This window comes from Rhinopithecus roxellana, chromosome 18 (genome assembly GCF_007565055.1).
Source record: "Rhinopithecus roxellana isolate Shanxi Qingling chromosome 18, ASM756505v1, whole genome shotgun sequence".
Taxonomy (NCBI): Eukaryota; Metazoa; Chordata; class Mammalia; order Primates; family Cercopithecidae; genus Rhinopithecus; species Rhinopithecus roxellana.
Window position 1 is genome coordinate 83,496,588 of NC_044566.1, and position 17,614 is coordinate 83,514,201.

The 17,614-nt window shown below is 39.6% G+C and overlaps 1 protein-coding gene across 4 annotated transcripts in view; it reads right to left on the bottom strand.

Annotated features, from left to right (window-relative positions):
• TDRD3 (tudor domain containing 3) overlaps positions 1-13,269 on the bottom strand; it is a 191,349-nt gene extending 178,080 nt beyond the window's left edge. For 2 of the 4 annotated variants that reach the window (XM_030922260.1, XM_030922258.1), the window contains exon 1: positions 12,324-12,707. Coding sequence is in view for 1 of the 4 variants with exons in the window: in XM_030922258.1 (XP_030778118.1) it covers positions 12,324-12,364 (41 nt within the window). In the remaining 3 variants the exon portion in view is untranslated. The other 2 variants (XM_030922261.1, XM_030922259.1) reach the window with 2 other exon arrangements.
• Positions 13,270-17,614: the final 4,345 nt, after the last annotated feature.

Sequence of the window (17,614 nt, forward strand, 5' to 3'; positions counted from 1 at the left end):
TATTGTAAAACAGGATCTCATTAGGCCCTTCATGCCTAGTTCCCTAAACACTGTTATAAAATCTGGGTCAAATCAACATATGAAATTTTTTTTTTCGTAAGTTCAATTTCTTATATAATCAGTATGCTGATGACCAATCAGTTTAATTTAAATCTGATTGGCTACCAAATATATTTTGATATCTAAGAACAAACTCCTCCTATATTTTACTTAAGACTTATGTGTTTTAACAGGTTTTTCAACCTCATATTCACTCTTTTCCCTCTGTTTAAGCAGTACTGATTTTATTTTTTTAAAACAAAAACAGAAAAAAAAAACACTGTCTGTTGTCTAGGTATTCTACAGAACCCAAAAGTTGTCCAAGTGTGATAGGAATGAATGCTCAATGGAAACCAATGAAGGATTTCTATCTGCCCTAGGATATAATGGAAAGTTCTATTAAAATCAGTAGACCATTTCAAAACACCTGATAACTCTGTACTTGACAGAAAGACCCCACTGCAAGTACTGACACATTCCTATCAAATAATTACGATTTACTAATTTATGAGGCAGCCCCATTCATACCAGTCACTACAAATAAGGATAAGAACAAGGATTGTGGTTTTCTTGGCAAGTTATTTTTGACAAATTCTGGAACCAGTAGCATATACTACTTGTTCCAACTTCAGTTTTTTCTAAGTAATAAAGAACTAATACATCTATTTTACTAATTACTTAGGGCAGAGATTGGCAAACTTTTTCTGTAAAGAGCCAGATAGTAAATATTGCAGGCTTTCCTACAATACTTGATTTCTGTCGCAACTACTCTTTGCTCCTGTAGCACAAAAGCAGCCATAGACAGTAGGTGTATGAGTGGTTCTGGCTGTGTTCTACTAAAATATTCTTTACAAAAACTGGTAGCAGGCCAGATTTGGCCCACTGGCCATAGTCTGCCAACTCCTTAGGATAAAGCTATATAATCTTTCTTTCTTCAAAAACTAGACTTAAAAGACATGTCCTTCTTTCAAAAAAAAAAAGCATTTGCACTTAAAAAAAACATACATCATCTCATAAATTTATATATAGCACAACTGGTTCCACACACTTAATTTTTGAGGAGGGCAACACACTACTCTTTCAGCGAAATCCTTATTTATAAAAATAAAAGGCAAATACTTAATGCAACATTTCAACAAGAACATGAAATTACCTCCCTTCAGCTGAGACTTAAATTCATGTCCATATTAAGAGACAGAATATTGACAGTTTCCTCTCTCAAATTTCTATTCTTCCTGTACAAGTGAAATAATGTAATATTATATGAACTATTCTATCTACCTGTACCATTTGATCTTTAATTTGAGACACTAATATTTATAAGATTATAAAATGCTAATGGTAAGATATATATATATATATATATATTTGAGACTAAAAATCTATAAGACATAAAGATTTTATCTTTATCAAAGTAACACTCTCACAGGCTATATAAGGTAATCTAAAATAGAGTAAAGGGCATCAACTTTTTCCAAAGGTGACACAAGATCAGAAATTCATGTGTGCAAGTAACGTGAACGTATTTAACTGGCAACACTAATTTAAGAGAGTCCAGTCTTGACATACAATAGCAAGAACATTAAGTAGTTACTGGGCATTCAGCATATGCCAAGCAGTGTTCTAAACACTTTGTGTGTATTAACTTACTAATCCTCCTAACAATACTATGAAGTAGGTACAATATTGATACCATTTTATAGATAAGCAAACTGAGGCATGAGCAGTTAAGAAATGTGCCCAAGGTTATCGCTAATCTATGGCAGAACCAGGACTGATCTCAGCTCAGGAGAATTGGTCTTCAAGAGCCCATGCTCGTAAACACCAGCCATACAGCTTCTCAAGCAGACATAAATATAACTGAATATAAAAGGTACATGGTAGTGTTTTTGTAACTCTTTTCTTTTTCTCAGTAATCTCTCACAATAATTCAGTTTTGTGACCAAATTCTAATTAATTACAATTAACGAATTAATTCTAATATAAACATTTATCCAAAATCATTTAATTTACACATCTCAGTTTCAAACACAAAGTGATTCAAGCTTTTGAGCCCATTCCTTGGCAGCATTTTCACAAGCTAACTTCCTGTTGACCTACTAGTTCATATATATTGGGTACTCAGGCAAAAAAGAAAAAAAAACTGGGGGTACAGGGATACTGCAGGGAATACCAGGCAGGCCATAACAGCAACAGGCAAGTTGAAAATAACAAAAACAGTCGAACGTAAGCCTATTTTTCCACTTTTAAAGTACACATCTTAGATACATAAAGATCTATAATCATATATTTTACATATACTTCTGCTTAAAACATTACAAATAACGATAAACAGTTATCGTTTCTACTAATATTACCATGAGAGAGAACATTTCAAGGACCCTAAAGAGACAGTTGGTTGTCTCAGGCAAAGAAATGCTATCAACATATTTCAAAATTTTCTTCTAACTAAATACAAACATATACCTTTAAGTGTATTATCTACATTATCACTAGTTATATCTCTTAACAGTTGAATTCTATAAACAAGGTAGAAAATATCAACAAATAGAGAAAGCTTTCGTAAGGCTATTTCCTGCATTTCTGAGGAGATCACATTTTTCATAACACTTTGTTTAAATTTCACAACATTCATTTCAGAAATCACAATTTTGTACCCTACAAAAAGCTTGAAGAAGTTTCATGTCCCTTGAGGACACAAAAGCAAAATGATGAATGATACCAAGACCAATTAAGATGAGAGTAACATTCATTCCACAAGTATTTAAGTGTCTACTGTGCAACTTACATCCTGCTAAATGCTTGGAATACTACAAAAACATGAAAAGACTTGATCTTTCCCTTACAGAAGCTGACAAAGTCATAAGGCATCAATCAAACTATCAACGTTACGGACACTGAAACTTAACATATGTCCCTATTTCTCTCTCAAAACAAAGCTTGAACTGAGTCAATTCCAAATTCATTATAAAATACTGGCTTAATTTATTTAGCAAGTTTTTCCATCAATACTTACATTTATTGTTTCACATTAGGTATTTTACAAAATCCACCTTTATTAATTTTCAAACTCTTCGTGGTCCCACTTAGAAATTTAGTAAAATAAAAAATTTTCATTAACATCTTCATGTAATATCCATGACAGACTGCCTTCTGAAAAGCTGCAGCTAAATTTTACTTGCATTTTATATATTTAGAGGAATCTGGAGAAAGATTGTGGGGAATTTTTTAAAAGACTTTCAGATATCTAAATTTATAAAGAATGTTTTAAAAGCTGCTCTGAGTCTCCAATATCAGCAAGTCAATAAACTAATACTGATGATATCAAATAGTCTTATCAAAGAACTCTAAAAGATATATCCATTTTCTCTTCTTAGAAAAACTCAATGACTTTATAATGAATTCTAAAGCTTTTTCGCCTGACTAGCAGCTCCTTAAAGGTTAATTCTCCTCTAAAAATGCTAAAATTTCTCAGTACTTGAACCCAGCCTCTTACTCAAAGCTTGGTTCTTACATCAGTACTGTCCAACAAATATAATGTCCACATATGTAATTTTAAATTGTCTTGTAGCCATAGTTTAAAAAGTAAAAACAGGTGAAATTAATTTAATAACTATTTTAACAAAATATATTTTAAAGTATGATCAATATAAAAATTACTGAGATCCTTACACTCATTTTTAGTACTGTCTTCCAAATTCACTGTGTATTTTACATTTGTAGCACATCTGAATTTAGACTAGACACATATCAAGTGATCAGCAGCCATGTGACTAATGTCCACCGTATACCAGACAGCTGCAGCCTTAGATGATCTTATCAATATACCATTTCAATCACCACCTATCCTGGAATGACTCCAGATTTATCTGTAGACCAGTCTTCTCTTCTGAGTGCAAGACTGGTATTTCCTAATGCCTGACATCTTATTTTAGATGACTTAAAGGGATCTCACACTCAAGTAATGACCAACTTAACTCATGACCCAACCCCAAAAAATATGACCATCTTCTAAGAGTCCCTATCTAACTGAATTGTAATTGATTTGAGGATACAAGGCCAAAACCTAGAAGTCAAGTCTTTTACAACTCCTCTGTCACATTCATGTCCAATCCGTCAAAAAGTCCTGTCCATTTACCTTCCAAATATCTGTCAAATCAATCTGCTGTTCTCTATCTCAACCATCGCTATCTATTTAATAGTCCTGCCCGGCTCCATTTTCTTCAGCCCAAGTATACTTCAAAACCATGATGTTATCCCCACCATAATCCTCACATCATGATTAAAACTCTTCAACTGATTCCTATTACCTTCAAAATAAAAATAAATCCTAACATGGCCAACAAGGTCCAAGCTATGTGACCTGTCCCCAAGTAGCTCCTAACTCCATCTCACTACACTGTCCCTCTGTCTTGCCCTCTAGTCACCCAGGTCATTCAAATGTTTGTATTTACCATGCTCCCCAGTGCCCCATGACTTTTGCAGATGCTGTGCTCCCCTTACTTTGTCAGTTAACACTCATTCTCCAGATCTCAGGATAGCATTCTCTGACCACCATGAAAAGGCTAAAATTCCCCTTTAGTAATTCTGCTATTTTCTGACCACCATGAAAAGACTAATTCCCCCTTAGTATGTGCATTTGGAATGATGTCTCTTCTCCTCTCTAGTATTTTTTATAGATGCAGCATGTTTGAACATGTAATTAATTTTTTTTCCCCTATAAGACTACATCTGACTGTACTAAGAAAGTTCCTGCCACAATATGGTGTTTAAGAATTATTTGTTGAGGCTGGACACTGTGGCTCACATCTGTAATCCCAGGACTCTGGGAGGTCGGGACAGGTGGATCACTTGAGGTCAGGAGTTCAAGACCAGCCTGGCCAACATGGTGAAACCCTGTCTCTACCAGTCCTTTATCATGCTGCTGATAAAGACATACCTGAGACTGGGCAATTTATAAAAGAAAGACATTTATTGGACTTAACAGTTCCACATGGCTGGGGAGGTCTCACAATCATGGCAGAAGGCAAAGAGGGACAAGTCACATCTTATGTGGATGGCAGCAAGCAAAAAGAGAGCTTGTGCAGGGCAACTCCCATTTTTAAAACCATCAGATCTCGTGAGACCCATTCACTATCACGAGAACAGCATGGGAAAGACCCGTCCCCATAATTAAATCACCTCCCACCGAGTCCTTCCCACAACACGTGGGAATTATGGGAGCTACAAAATGAGATCTGGGTGAGGATGCAGAACCAAACCATATCAACTCAGAATACAAAAATTAGCTGGGCGTGCTGTTGGGCACCTGTAATCCCAGCTACTCAGGAGGCTGAGGCAGGAGAATCTCTTGAACCTGGGAGGTGGAGGTTACAGTGAACCAAGATTATGCCACTGCACTCCAGCCTGGGCAAGAGAGTGAGACTCTGTCTCAAAAAGCAAACAAACCAACAACAACAAAAATAATTATTTGTTGAATGAGTGCATTGATGAATGTGCCTTGTTTTTTCCTTAGCCAAATACCAGAAGACACAATACTTAAAGAAGACATATACAGTGCCTTGTTTTCTCCTTAGACAAAGAGCAGAAAACATGATATTTCAAGAAGACATATACAAAAACCTTGCTTATCCATCATCAGTACTGGAAAGCCTTCCAACCTTCCCAAGCCTGGGTTAATTGCTCTCAGATGTGTTTCAACAAAAACTTGCAAGTAAAACAACAGTGTATATCATGTTTAAATTCTGCCTGTCTTGTACATCATATCTTAGCAACAAACACAGTGCTTTGTATACAGGAGATATAAATATTTACTAAATATATTTCAGCGCACATATTATTGTATAGAGTTACATATTTCTCTGTATATGCCTTACTTACTATTGTAAAGATACTAAAATTCAAGAGCACTATACTGCTATTTGCCTCTACTTTTAAGGCCATAAAATTGTACTACATGTGAGAAGTACATACACACACTTGCACCCATCTAATAGAGATGTGAAACCTGTTGGGGTTCCAGTGCTATGGTACATATAGGCTCTCTGTCTAGCCCTAGAGCACCACGCAGTTCTTTCCTCCTTTTGTCCATTACCAACCTGTTTCCTTTCTGCTATCAGTGTCTTTGATTTCACACCCTTCTTAATACTTTACATTATTACCATACATTTTTGCCCCATCTTGTTTGCTTTTCTTTGTTGTGCTATGACTTCACAAGTGTTTCTTAAATTTTTACATGAAAATTTCTGGGCATTCAGTAGTCTTCTTCCAAAATTATCTGGCAATACTGTTCTTCAGCTACTTCTATATCCTAGACCTTTCAGAAAGAATGAATTTCTAGACTGATGGCACTTAACTGAAACATGATAAGTCAAAATGCCAATATTCTTTTGTCAAAAGGAGAAAACATAAGCCAAAAAAGTTGATATAGTCATATTTTTATGGTTCTTAAAATGTTACTATGCAATTTTTAGTTGATTTAGCAAATGCTGCTGTATGAAAGGAGAAAATTATTTTCAACCTGCTGAGGTAGCAAGTTTCTTTTTATACCCCCTTTATGCTTAAGGCAGTCAAGTCTACAAGCAGTTGAAACTAGATTTATAGGTTAGTTACCAAAAAAAAATCACTGCAAACACCACCTTGAAACCTGAACACTTGCACAATTCAACAGAATATCCAGTCATTTTTCACAGTTTACGGTATCAGTAGAAGCTGTAAAGCAATGTGTAACATATTTTGAGACAGAAAGTCAACAAGGCTTATTACTTTTGAACATTTTAATTTCACAAACAATATAAGCCAAAGAGATAGTTACAAATGTTCATTAAAGAAATAGAAAATATTTCAAAATAGAAGGATGTCTCCAACAAGCTCCACTAAAATCTGATTAAAAAGCAATTGGTTAGCCAGGTGTGGTGGCACGTGCCTATAATCCTACCTACTTGGGAGGCTGAAGCAGGAGAATTGCTTGAACCTGGGAAGTGGAGGTTGCAATGAGCCAAGATCGCACCATTGTATTCTAGCCTGGGCAACAAGAGTGAAACTCTGTCTCAAAAAAGAAAAAAAAAAGCAATTGGTTTCCTCTAATGTTCTTCAGCATCTAAAAAAAATGTTTTAATGATTCAAATCCTTTCCAAAAGAGTATACCAAGCTATTTACATCTGCCTGTCTTATACATATGACATACTTTAAAGGCCATGAAGTATGATAATTAAAGGTATATCATAATTCTAGATTTTAAAAACCCTGCACTTAATATTAAACCTTATAAAGAATGACCAATATTCTCTACAAATATTTACCTATTTCTAAGAGATGTATTGGAATAGTGAGGGAGCAAAACTCCTAATGCCCTCTTATTATATGCATAAACTCATATTTTATGTCTATTACCACTAGTATAAGAAGGTGTAATTATATTGCTGCTACTGCAGAGGTTGTACTGATGCTGCTACACAATGTTTCTCATCTGAAGAGTGAGATCATTCACCAGTAATCTCCTGGAAAAAAGGTGTGTCTCTAAGAAAACTAGAACCGAACAAACAAAGGCACAGCAGTGGCTGCAGGCTGGGCATCTGAGTTTCTTAGTCATGGTCATTAATGTGTCTGAGAAGAAGCCTCTATGTAATGGAATATGAAAAGAAGCCCTTCATCTGTGGACAGGTCAAAAACTAGGAATTAGAAATTCCAGCAAAATATCCTGAAGTTGTTCCACCTCTTTGTAGTAGCTATCTTCAAAGTAATGTGGAATAGAGTGGGCCCTTGAATACAAGAGCACAATAATCACTTTATAACCTGTACTGTCATCATGCTTCTTATTTTTTCATTTATCTCATGGTTGTTTTCTAGTTCTACATTTTGATAAAGACCTTAATAAACTGTAGCCTTTCTTAGTTGTTTAAAGGTGAAACGAAGGGAAAGGAGTTATGTATGCACTTGGGCCAGTGGATGTCAGCATGGTGATAACACCAATAATCAAATGGAAATAACCCCAAAGGGGTAAAAAGGAGACCTTTGTTTATCCTCTCCATCCCATCTCTGCCCTCAAAACAAACAAACAAAACAAAACCTGGAGTACTCCATGGCTAATCACTGGGTGTCAGAAACCTGGGCTTCCTAAGACTACATGTTCTTTCAGAACAAAATGGAAATGCTATTTCATATGCTACCTTAAAGGGTCTTCAACTCAAACTACTGGGTAAAAGAAGCAAAGACACACAATATAGTGTCCCACTTTTTCAGATACAGTCATCCCCCAGTATCCATAAGGGATTGGTCCCAGGGCCCCCACAGATAACAAAGTCTACTGATGCTCAAGTCCCTGACACAAAATAGTGTAGTACAGTATTTGCATACAACCTACACACGTTCTCCTGTATACTTGAAATCATCTCTAGACTACTTAAAATACCTAATACAGTGTAAATGTTATGTAAAGTTATATTTTATTTTTTATTCATATTATTTTTTGTTTTTTGTTTTTTGTTTTTTTTTTTCCAAATATTTTAGATCTGTGACTGGTTGAATCCAAGGATGCAGAACCCACAGATATGGAGGGCCAATTGTATTCTTAAACCTCAAAAAATACAGAATGTACCAGATTTTCAGATAAGCCTAGTATGCAATTAGTTGATTCACTGCAAGGCAAACATTTATTTGATTCTAACAGGATCACCCCTCAGAATAGGCCCTTTATCTTTCCTGGACTAGGAAAGTAAATTTACACACCACAAAATGCTTCAACCCAATTTTCAATTTTAAAATGTGTCACTTTTGATCAATAATTTAAATTAGATGCGGTCACTTCTGTTAATTTTTGGTGGAAATGAGTACTGAATCTTTACTCTAGACATCTGGGCTCTATTCTTGGTTCTGCCATTTATAACTGAGCAAATTATTGAAAACTCTGTGCTTCAGTTTTCTCATATGCACAAAGAGGGAGTTAAAGCTATGCAACACTAATTCCACGGAAGATACTCTTTTTTTGTTGTTGTTTTTGAGACAGAGTCTTGCTCTGTTGCCCAGGCTGGAGTGCAACGGTGCGATCTTGACTCACTGCAACTTCCGCCTCCTGGGTTCAAGCGATTCTCCTGCCTCAGCTTCACCAAGTAGCTGGGATTACAGGAGACTGCCACCATGCCTGGCTAATTTTTTTGTATTTTTAGTAGAAATGGGTTTTCACCATTTTTGCCAGGCAGGTCTCCAACTCCTGCCCACCCGCCTTAGCCTCCCAAAGTGCTGGGATTACAGGCATGAGCCACCATCATGCCCAGCCAGAAGATAACTTTTCAAAAACAAAAACACAACTGATTAGGTACCCCGTGACATGTTTCTGTTAAAAACAAACAAACAAAGGATGAAGATGGAAGAGAAAAATTCAAAATGTCCAGAGATCAACCTTTTAAATCTTTCTCCCACGAGTAGAATTATGTATTTCCACTCAGAGTGACCAAGGATATCATCCCAAAGGAGAATGAATCTCTGAAGAGAGAAAACAAAAATGCAGAGTGAGTAATACTGTTATCTAGATAAATTCAGAGTCAGATTTCTTTTCCCCATGAAGTTATTCCATTCATATAATTAAGCCTTACAAGGTACCATTTAGTGCATTATTTAAACATAATCACTATATTGTAGAAAGCCCTGAAACACTTAAGTTCAAATCAGCAAATCGTTTGTGTGCTACTGGCCATTGAAGAAAAAAAATTATTTTAAGTCTGCCAGGTAGCTACTTTTGAAGCTATATTTTAAAATATTGATTTTTACAGTGGTTCTAATGAAGATTAAAACCTTAAGAAGGAAAAAAACTGCACTTAAAAATAATGTAAACTTGAACAGATTGGTCTACATAGACTTCTGTACCCCCCTGAAGATCATATTTTCAGAATTGTAAACTTTTCGGCACTAAATATTTCCCTAATCTGCTATTTTAGGTAAAGCCTGTAGAACAGATTTAACAATAGTGTTTCCATGTTTAGCATCTATTTCTTTTTAGCTTCTACAAGTAACTAAGCACATAGAGTTGAATACTAAGAAAAATGGTTTGTCAGTGACAGTAACAGAGAACCCCAAGTGTCAGAGCAAACTCAGGATGTAAGAACTAAAATGAGCTGGTGAAAGCCCTTCAGTCAGAAATTTTCCTTCCAGTGCTCTTTTCTGCCTTTAAACCTTTGTGATTCTAAATTTTAACATAGCAAGTCCCTAATTAAAGACTTAGTCGAAGCCACCTGAAAGCCTAGGAGATCCTCACGCCTAGTCTGTTCAAGACCTAGCAGGAATTACATGAAACTCACAATTCCTAGAAAGATAGTCTTATTAGGCCCACAGATTACTACTGCCTTTATGAGTTACTGCCACACAGAAGCAGCACAGACAGGTGGGAGAAACATAAACAGATAAGTTGCAATACAAAGTAGCAAATGCTACAATATAACATTGCTGAAGATTTACAACAATATAACAAAGCAGGGTGGGACTCCGCCTAAGCTTCTGCAGAGGCCCTGTCCAGAGAATTCTGACTGGCAGGGGCATTCCAAGGTCAACTGTATTAGACTTTACAAAGAACCTACAATCTGGTGCACTTCTTGACAATCCAGATAAGGAGAAAAATAAGACTCAGTTCCCTGCCCTGGAAGAGCATAAGAGGCCACAGAAAACAAAGTCAGCATGTGTTCGGGACCTAAAAAATGAGACTAATCTTTCCAGAGGACGCGGGGTCATGTTGGAAAGTAGTAAAATACTGAGTTTGTAAATGAAAATATTACTAGTGTGAAGGATCAACGCACAATCTAATGATAAATGGGGAGAAAGGCAAATGAAAGAGAGACCCAAGATAATTCAGGACACCCCTGTGGGTAAAAAAAACTAAAAGAAGAGATTCCTATTTAACAAAAACAAAACTGAAGACAGTGAGTTTTTAACTCTACAATCTTTCACGCCAATGCTGTTCTGTGAAAAAACTATAGGAACAATAACGCATAAGAATTCAAGGAACCAGGACCAGAGCCAGGCCCTCTGTGCTCAACATTGAGCTCCACCACTTTCTAGCCATGTCACTTCGGGAAAGTTACTTAACACCTCTTTGCCTCAGTCTCCTCACCTGTAAAATGGGGTGTTTAACAACACAAGTACCTTTAAAACCAGGAGGGGCTTCTTCAAAACACAGTTGTGATTATATCCCTCCACTGATCAAAAACTTTATTCACAAAATCAAATCCACATCTTTCACGAACCATATAGATCCTGTGTAGGTTCTGCAAAACAATAAGCGCTTCCCTGTCTCATCTCTAGCAGCTCTGTGCTAGAAAGCCTTTCCCTTACCATCTTCCCAAGTCCACTTCAGGAAATTAACTCTCCCTCCCATTCCACAGTGCACTCATCTGTTCCTCTGTACATACGGTTTACCACTATTCCCCCTGGTTTTGTTTGGTCTGTTAATGCCTCACTCTTTCTTCCAAAGCAGTAATTGCAGAGTCAAGGCAAATCTTTTTCATCCCCGTTCCTACCCTTGTACCTTTGCAAGTCTGGGAAAAGCGTTACTGAATTAAACGGGATGATTACAACCGTAATGGCCGCAATTCCAGAAACTGCCTAATTTCACATAATTTTGTATTGTTTTCAAATCCTGAAAATCTTGACACGAAAGGCCTCTTAAATTCAGAACACCATCCTTTCAAGAAAAGTTCTACCGAGCACCCCCACGAGTTGACAATACGGTCATTCTTAGCTCCAGAAGTTGTGTGTGTGACTCGGAGGGCAGCTTCACACTGGTCCACACTATACTTTGAAATAAGGGGCAAGAAGAGGCGGCTCCGACCGCAGCGCAGGCTGTGCTCCGCTCTGCCCTCAACTTCCTATGGGCCCGCGGGCTCCGCCGCGTTGGTCCCTCTGCACCGCACTTCGTTCCCAGCCCTCGCCTCCCCTTGTCCCGCCGCAGAAACACCCCCTCCCCTGAGCGGCAGCGTGGAAAGCGCTGCAGGTCCTCCCCGGCGCTCCGCTCGGCCGGGGTCTGGGCCGCCACCCGCCTGGCTCGCGGCCCCCGGCCTCTCCCCAGGCCCGCCGCCCGAGGCCCAGGCCGCTGCCGCCGCCGCCTCGAGGGGACATAGGGGGACTCGCTGGGCTCGAGTGGCGCCGGGGGCGGAGCCGGCCCGGAGGGCCCGGGGAGAGGCCAGGGGCGGACAGCAGCCTCCGCCTACCCCGACACGCACCCCGCCGCCCCCAACCCAACCTCCTTGGGGCCCCGGCCCGCGCCCGCGGCCCGGCAGCCGGCGGGACTCGCCACTTACCAACCCGCCTGGGACAACGCCGCGTTGGCCACCTGGGCCATGGTAGCTGCTTAAGCCGGGGGTGGTGGGGGGTTGGGGTGGGGGTGGTGGGGAGGCCTCCTACTTGAGACCCCCCCCCCAAAAAAAAAAAAGAAAGAAAAGAAAAGAAAAAACTCCTCTGGTCGGCTCGGCAACTGGGCATGCTCAGTGCGGCCGGCGCTTCCGCGTGCGGGTTCCGCTCGCCGCGTTTTCGGAGCGGCCGTAGGGGCCGGCCTGATGTGGGGCTTCCAGGCTGCCGAGCTCCAGGACCAGACCCACCAAACACGGGCTGGCGGCTGGGGTCAGGATAGCTCAGGGACTTTGCCTCTTCCCCGAAGGTTTTTACTTGTATTGGGGGGGGCACTTTTCTGAGTTGCACACCTTGGAAAGTAGTGAGGAGGTTCTTAGTAGAGCAAAAGTGTGGCATTTGCAGCGCCGACAGGCGGTCACCTCAGAGAGGGCAGGATAAGGCCTGAGGAGACTGATGGGTTGGCTGCGAGGGAGCGCGTCCAGGACGGCGCTAAAAAGGTCACGTTGCGGGAAGCCAAACTCGGAGGTGTCCCCAGCCCATCCTGCACTGAAGTTTACTTTTTTATAAAGACTCGTTCCCTTCCCCTCGCCTTTTGGTCCGCCGGGACGCAAAGAAAAAATGCAGCTCAGCCTTGAGTCCCCACGGGCAGATCGAGTTGCCCAAGTCGGACACCACAGTGAAAATGACTGGTCAGCCCAAGAAAACCTGCTCTTAGGGAATATGGGGAAATGGGGCAGTTGTGTCAGTGTTTGTTTTTCCTGTTGTCCTCCCCCTGGGACCATCCGTGTCCCAGCGCGGACCTGCGACGTTAGCTCTGTACTGCCAGGTCCAGCAACCACAGCCACCTCCCCGCCGGTGCCCTTCGCCAGCGCTCCAGAGGGCTGGGGCGCGCGGTGGATCCCTGAGTGGGCATGCGCGGCGCCGTCGCCGAGCGGCACGGCGGACGCTGCCGTGCGATTGGGCGTCCGTGACTCACGCTGGCCAATCAGAGAGGAACAGGAGGAAGGGTAGAGGCGCTCCCTAAAAGATTGCTCCACCCTGTTGGTCTTTCACTTCTGCGGCGTCCAGTAGGGCGGGCAAAGAGGCTTCTGAGGGGCACTGTACCCATCTGCCAGGTCGGGAGAAGAAGACTGTTACGAACTTAACCCCTAACTCCGCCGCTTGCCGCTGCTTCTTCTAAGGCCATCATCAAAAACAGACTTGGAGCAGAGACTGCGGAACTGGGCAGAGGCGCTCTTGGGATTGGGGAGGAAATTGACAGTTACGGAAAGAAGGGGATAATTGCCCTGGGTGGAGCTAAAATTCCTTAATACAGATTTTTCTCATTTCATCTGGGGTATTCCGTTTGGTCTCCCCAAAAGTCATAGTTATAAAATCGCGATGCTTTTCTTAGATGGAATGCTATTGAGATTTGCTCCCAGGCATATCGTTTAGATAATTTTAGATCAGAAGTAGCTCCATCCTGTTCGCTACAAGGTGCCCTAGTATGTAGTGTTTAGGTGATAAGTATGCTACAGGTATATTTCAATTTATAGTCGTCGGCCATCATATCCAGGAGCCAAGAATAGATATGCCGTTTTAAATGTGAGTAGATGACTCAAAATAAATTGCCAATAATTTTTATTGGCGGTTAGAATTTTCTCTTACCAATTATTTACATTTTGCAGTTTGTGTAACCTGTTAACTACGAAAATGGTAAGTTGTCCCAATCATCAGAATTTCTCACTGGTTATAAAGCCATTTGTTCTCACATGCCGTGTGATTCAGTAAGGATTTACCACTGCATGGTCCTTACAATAATAAAATACTCCACAAAATACTAAATTCCCTTCAAGAATGGGATTTTTACTGGAGAAATGTGGGACAACATGAGCATCCAAAAAATGGTGACAATAATTGATGAAACACATTGAATTTCTTCGGAGTGCCACGAAAAATAAAAGGGAAGGAGGACAAAACCTTTTCTTTCAGAGGAATACAAGATAGTAAATGCAGAACAAATGATAGAATTAGAAAAATCACAATTTTTCAGGTCAACCACAATTGATTCAGGAAAATTTATCAGAAGATACTAAAAGTCACAGGGTAAAAGACTAGGAGTACAGGATCTTCACATGGTCTCAAAGTATCAAGCCATAACTTATTACAGAAGGGAAAATGTACCTTACCTTGAGAAAAAAAAAAAAAAAAAAACTGCCTTAAGAGATCAAAGCTAGAATCACTAATAATGGGACACTCTAATGTAATCTGCCTACTGATGTAATGCAACTAGACATACACATCACTTAAGAAGTATTCTTGCCAAAATTGTTTAACCTGAATTTAACCAAGCTTCTGGACAGTGGATCCTAAACTAACCCCCACATCCCCAAATCCATTTAGCAATGTCTGGGTTGTCACAATCTGAGGAGGTAGGAGTGTTGTTATGCATCTCATGGGATGCAGCAGGAATACTGCTAAATATCCTACAAAGCACAGGACATCCCGGAACTCCAAAGAATGATCTGACCCAGAATGTCAGTAATGCTAAGGTCTAGATGTAAGAAGAAATGTAAAGGACGGATAGGTGATATTTGAGCAAGTTAAACATGAAGACGCAGGCACATAAATCCACAATGAGACATATTCTCCTCTGGCCTAGACTGTTAAAATGTAATTTAAGATTTTTTTTTTTTTTTTAATTGAGAGGGGTGTCTCGCTTTGTCGCCGAAACTGGGTTTCACCGTGTTAGCCAGGATGGTCTCCATCTACTGACCTCGTGATCCGACCTCATGATCCACCCGCCTCGGCCTCCCAAAGTTCCGGGATTACAGGCGTGAGCCACCGCACCCGGCCAGAAATAATTCTTTAAAAAAAAAAAAAATAAGGTCGGGCGCGGTGGCTCACGCCTGTAATCCCAGCACTTTGGGAGGCCGAGGCGGGCGGGTCACGAGGTCAGGAGATCGAGACCATCTTGGCTAACACGGTGAAACCCTGTCTCTATTAAAAGTACAAAAAAAAAATTAGCCGGCGCGGTGGCAGGCACCTCTAGTCCCAGCTACTCGGGAGGCTGAGGCAAGAGAATGGCGTGAACCCGGGAGGCGGAGGTGGCAGTGAGCTGAGATCCCGCCACTGCACTCCATCCAGCCTGGGCGACAGAGTGAGACTCCGCCTCAAAAAAAAAAAAAAAGAAAGAAAGAAAAGAAAAGAATTATTTCAAATTTAAGAGATGCAAGAGACATGAAAACAAAATTCAATCCTGGATCTAAAAAATAAATGAAAAAATAATTACTGGTGGCCAGTTGCAGAAATTTGAATCTGGACTGGATATTGGATAGTATAATGGAATTATGGTTTTCTTAAATGTGATAATGTTATTGTCCTTCAATTGAGAATTTTATGTCAAAACATTTATGGATGAAGAAGAATTGGATCTACAAGTTATTTGTAAATGATTCAGAGAAAAACATTTGTAAAATATATAAAACATATAAACATAGATACATGTATATAGGTAAGAAAGAGAAAGGAGGCTGAGGCAGGAGAGTTGCTTGAACCTGGGAGGCGGAAGCTGCAGTGAGCCCAGATCGCGCCACTGCACTCCAGCCTGGCGACAGAGCGGGACTCAGTCTCCAAAAAAAAAAAAAAGAAAGAGAAAAAAGAAAGGAGGTAAATATGGCAAAATATTAAAAATGGGTGAATCAGTTGGAGAAGGGTCCAAATGTTTATGTTTTTTTTTCTCTAGGTTTGAAATTTTCCAAAATAAAAAGAAGTGTGGATTACACTAATTTCATATCAAAAATTTTAAATTGGAATTATATTCTGTATAGGTAATTTAGTGCCATGAAAAATGGTAGCAACTGACTAGATAAAATGAATTTCCATTTTTAATTAGATAAATCATTGATTTACAGAAAAATAGAAAGTCTATAATGAGCTGAAGTTGGGGGAACTCTAAGAGTGGCAAAAAAAAAAAAAAATTGTTAGGTCCAAGAAAACAAAAACGAGGAATTAAATCTATTTGGAGTCTGTGGTATAAATTAACAGAAGAGCGAGACTGAAAATCCATTCACCTCTGTTTCGCCTCTATCATTTCAGTAAAGGAAAAGGTTCTCAGACTGAAAAGGGTAAAAGAATATGGATAAGTAAGAATAGAAGCTACAATAAAAAGTGAGATGGTAAGAGTGCCTGGCCCTCTGAGGCAAATTACATCTTGTGACTGTAAGCCATTTGCATCCTACGGAATACTAAAATAACCTATGAATGACAGATGAGCCAGTGCCAGGGGGCCCTATTATATTTGAAATCATCTGAAGAACCTATAATTTAAAAGAATGCTAGTTGCACTCACTTATAAAATGAAATATCACAATTTAATGTATCTTCTGGATACATTTTAGTTTCCCATATTCACTTTGATTTCAATAAAAATCAGTCATTTTCCAACAGTTTTACCATGTGACTTTTCATAAGTATATACAAGAGGAATTGGCCTCTTTTGCTTTCATATCACAAGATATAGCTGTATATATTTTAGTTATCTCATTTAATTCATTTCAAGCACTTAACTTTGCCATATTACTTAAAGCCATTAAACTGACCATTTTAGCTATTTAGGACAAAGACTACATCTATTTTGTGTTTACAGCACGATACAGTGTGCAGGAAGGTCTGTTTTTAAAAGAAAAGTGGAAAATGGCCCCAAAAAACTTTGTAAACTTCTCCTGTAATTTTCATACTTAATGAAATTTGCAAGATTATGTCCCATATTTTCTCACCTTCCTCATGAAGGGACTAATATATGCAGTGGTCCATTTCCAAGACAAAGTGCCTTAAGTCGGCTTAGGTCAACAAACTACAGAAGAAACAGGATGTACTGGGCCACTGTTTGGATAGCTGATGCCTGCTTGTCGGCCTCCCTACGCCTCTTCCCCGCCCCTACTTAGTTGCCCTCACCTGAACCAAAGAAGTTTAAGATAAAAGTTTACTAGCCTGCAAAATAGCTCGTTTTGTCTGTTCTTATCAGCCTGTCCAGCTACTTAAGTCATAAGTCAAATACTTGAAGAGCCTCTGAGCTAACTAGATTGCAATGCATTGTGGGCTGCAATAAAATGCAGCAAGACAAACCTAAAAGATAAAAAAAAAAAAAAAAAAAAAACCTAAAGCCCCTACCCAACAATCAATAGGCAATGTCCGGGAAAATTGTGACTCCATAGTACTCAGCCTATGAGGAACCGGGGGAAGGACCTGTGCACTAGGGGAT